Source organism: Falco naumanni, chromosome 15, assembly GCF_017639655.2.
Source record: "Falco naumanni isolate bFalNau1 chromosome 15, bFalNau1.pat, whole genome shotgun sequence".
NCBI lineage: Eukaryota > Metazoa > Chordata > Aves > Falconiformes > Falconidae > Falco > Falco naumanni.
Window position 1 is genome coordinate 19,955,486 of NC_054068.1, and position 3,396 is coordinate 19,958,881.

The following is a 3,396-nucleotide window of genomic DNA, read 5'->3' on the forward strand; positions in this document are numbered from 1 at the left end:
GCCTTTATTGTGAGGTGATGCCACATTGCTATAGCAAATATACTAATAGCAATTACAGGGCCATTTGAGGGGTGAAAAAAGAGTGGTAGGTGGATGGGGTAAAGTCTAAGGGATTTAATCTGCTGCTTACTCTTTGTTGCAAATAAGGCCTGGCTAAAGTTTTATTTACGTCAATTTTAGTGAAGGAGCCCTATTGATGGAAAGCCTTCTGTCGTGTGGACATTTTTCCTATTAGAATAACAAATACATATGCAATTTTTAGAGAAATATTCTTCCATCAGCAGGTAAGGATTTTACTGCCCCGTGTTTATTTCCATTTACAAGCTAAATTAATAAAACTCAAATATCCTTAGCTGTTACATAACTGGATTTTAAAAATTAAGTTCTAGCTAGTATTTGTAATTGCTTTGTAAAGATAAGTAACATGCCCATTTAGCAGCTCTCCAGAACAACGTACAGGAAATTACAGTATGTTTCTTAGTAATCAGTAGTTATTTTGATCTTATTACAAATTATTGACTTAAAAATAAGCAAGAAGCATAAAAAATGTTAGGCATAACTGAAAAAAAAACTTCAAAAGCAAACACTTGATGCCATGCAGTTTTTCCACAGTGAGTTTGCACACATGCACAAAACTAAAATAAAGTCCTTGCAAGTGCTAAATTTATCGGTTTCTTATGGTGAAGTCTATTCTATTCTACAAGAAAAAGAAAAAGAAAAGAATGCTTTTATTTGGAAGGTGAAGTTCTTATGATATTAGACACTTTGTATCACTACCATAATTTTCTTACTCATAAAAATAGTATCAAGGATCTCTCCTTCCCTCCCAGCAGAGCCTAATCCAATTCCTCCATAATGTAATAGACATCTTGGAAACTTTGAGGATACCCATAGTATGTATATTTAATATATCAATAGTTTGTCACTGAAGTATGCAATGTATGTGACATCAAATATAGCATGAAGGCTGTAACTATGTTTGTCATACAACACAATTCTTGTACCTCCTGATTTTTTCTGAAGAGGCATGTCACAGTTCACATTTTACTTGTTAAAACCTATTAGCAAAAGAGAATTCAGCAAATGACCCTAACTGTGTAAACAACCCTTATTACTTTCAAACCTAAATAAAGCAATGAATAAAAATAGCTTTATATTTTCCATCTACTCAAAGTTTTATGTGTTATTAATGTACTTGAAAACCATTCTTACCCATATCAAGAATTTCAGTATGGTCTCTTAAAACTTTAGATTACATAAGGATTTTTGAACAGCTAACATCTTTTTCTGAAGAAAAACTTAGTTTTAAACTTTCAAAGCTTCTGTGGTCAACATATGGTCCTTTTCTGTTTTCTGCACACAGACATTCTAGAAATCACAAATAATTTTAATGGAAAGTACAAGTGCTAGTTTCATGATCTGCATATTAACTTAGGAACTGAACTTTGCTGTCAATGCCAATTGTTTTATAACACACAAAACAAACCTTAAAATCTTTTACCTGGCTCTAGCTTTACCCAGACTGCTTAGTAAACAAAACTGAGAGTACGAGGAGAAAGGACTAATGAAGGCATGATGCAGAATCACATTATTCACTAAATCTATTCACAAAGTTCCCTGTTAAAGATTTTCTGTGCTTGCTAAAGTTTCTTCTTGTTTGGTTGCACCCAAACCTTTTTTCTTGTCTTCCTCTGTTACAGTCTGACTCATCTGTTCGAACAGCTTCGATATCTTGGCAAATCTCAGGTGGTTCTGAAATTTTTGGGCAGCAAAAGCATAAAGTAGAGGGTTAATACAGCTACTGATGAATACAAGTGCACCAGAGATGTACACTCCTCTGCCTACAATTTCATCCAGTGCCAAAGACAGTTCCTTGTTAGAGAGTTCTATCTGAATTGAAATAATATCTAGGATGTTAAAGAGATGATGAGGGAACCAGCATAAAATGAACGCCACCACAATGCTGGCAATGAGCCGTTCTGATCGCTGCTTAGATTGGTAAGTCATTCTGCTTATTCTTCTTGCAACACACACGTAACACGTGCAAATAATTAAAAAAGGGATTACAAAACCTGCAAGAGTCTCCAGCAAAAGATATGACACTTTCTGTCTGTTAGAAGAGTAGTTACGACATGTGCATAGTAGTCGACCGTTCGTTTCTTCCGTCTCTTGAAATGGAATGACAGAAATGCCAAAAGTAATAGACAGGAACCAAATGAGGAACATGATTAAAGAAATTTTTTCTTTTGTTTTGTATCTTTGAATTGTGAAAGGGTAAAACACAGCCATTAACCGCTCCAAGCTCAGTGCTGTAATTAGAAATATACTCGCATACATGCTGCAGTAAATAATGAAAACCAGTATTTTGCAGAAGATGACTCCAAAAACCCATGAGTCAGCAAAGGAGTAAATCCAAACTGGTAAAGTAATCAGCACAAGGACATCCGCAATGGCCAGATTTAAGATCAGCAGGACTGAAGGAGATACTTTCTTCATTTTTGTACAAACAGTCCAGATGACGATGCAATTTCCAGGGGTCCCAATAATAAACGACAAGCTCAGTATTATGCAGACTACTGACCGCACAATATTCCATGTTGAGTGGATACTGCTTTCCTCAGCTTGACTCATTCTGGAAATTATTCAGTTCTTCTCGGTTGCCAATATCCTCGGTGAGTTACACTCTGCTTTTATTCTGAAGGTGTTAGTGAACTACTCGAGAGAAAGTTCTCTAACTGACATTCTGCAGACTAATATGGCATTGAGCTCACATCCTAATGCTCACTCTTACAAACACTTGACCACATATGGCAGTTCCTGTTGTTTAGGAAGACTGTGCATTTTTGCATACAAAGCAAAAAAAAATACAGCGCAGCACCTGACTTTACTTTTAGTTATACATCCGTCATACTTCAGCAGATTTTAAAGCACGTCGGTGGTCTTTCAAAAGTGTCCCTATTTAAAGAAGCTTGTTACGTTGTTAAAGTTACTGATCTAATCAACAGCTACGAGAAGAAAGAAACCTTCTTTATGCTGTTCTACTTGTTTTATGGTTAACTCCATATTTTATTTTATTCAAAGCCAAAAATAAGAGAGGTGGCAGATAAACCACAAATATGCATTATATGTTTGATGTGAAATTCCATTCTAAAGCATAAAACTGCTGTGCTTACTGCCTTCATGTCGTCTTTTTTAATTCAGCAGAAAACGGTCAATCGTGCTTTAGAAATATGCTGGCATAAAGGAGTCCTATAGCGAGACTGTACTGCTACAATAAAGTGGGTGGGAGTTGTATTTCTAATGCTCTGGGAAATTGCAGGCTTTTAGCCTAACAATAACCATCAAATACAGAGTTATAGGAGGAAATGCTCCATGTCTGAGAGAAAAATTATTATT

At 35.6% G+C, this 3,396-nt stretch overlaps 1 protein-coding gene across 1 annotated transcript; it reads right to left on the reverse strand.

The window, feature by feature from the left end:
- Window positions 1-285: 285 nt before the first annotated feature.
- On the reverse strand, window positions 286-2,810 carry LOC121098052 (leukotriene B4 receptor 1-like). The gene has a single exon (XM_040615611.1). The coding sequence runs from the start codon at window positions 2,629-2,631 to the stop codon at window positions 1,621-1,623; it is 1,011 nt and encodes a 336-aa protein (XP_040471545.1). The 5' UTR covers window positions 2,632-2,810; the 3' UTR covers window positions 286-1,620.
- Between the last annotated feature and the right edge of the window lie 586 nt (window positions 2,811-3,396).

What these genes read in the sequence shown, in the direction of transcription:
- LOC121098052 (XM_040615611.1), bottom strand. Translation starts at nt 2,631, where the DNA reads ATGAGTCAAGCTGAGGAAAGCAGTATCCACTCAACATGGAATATTGTG.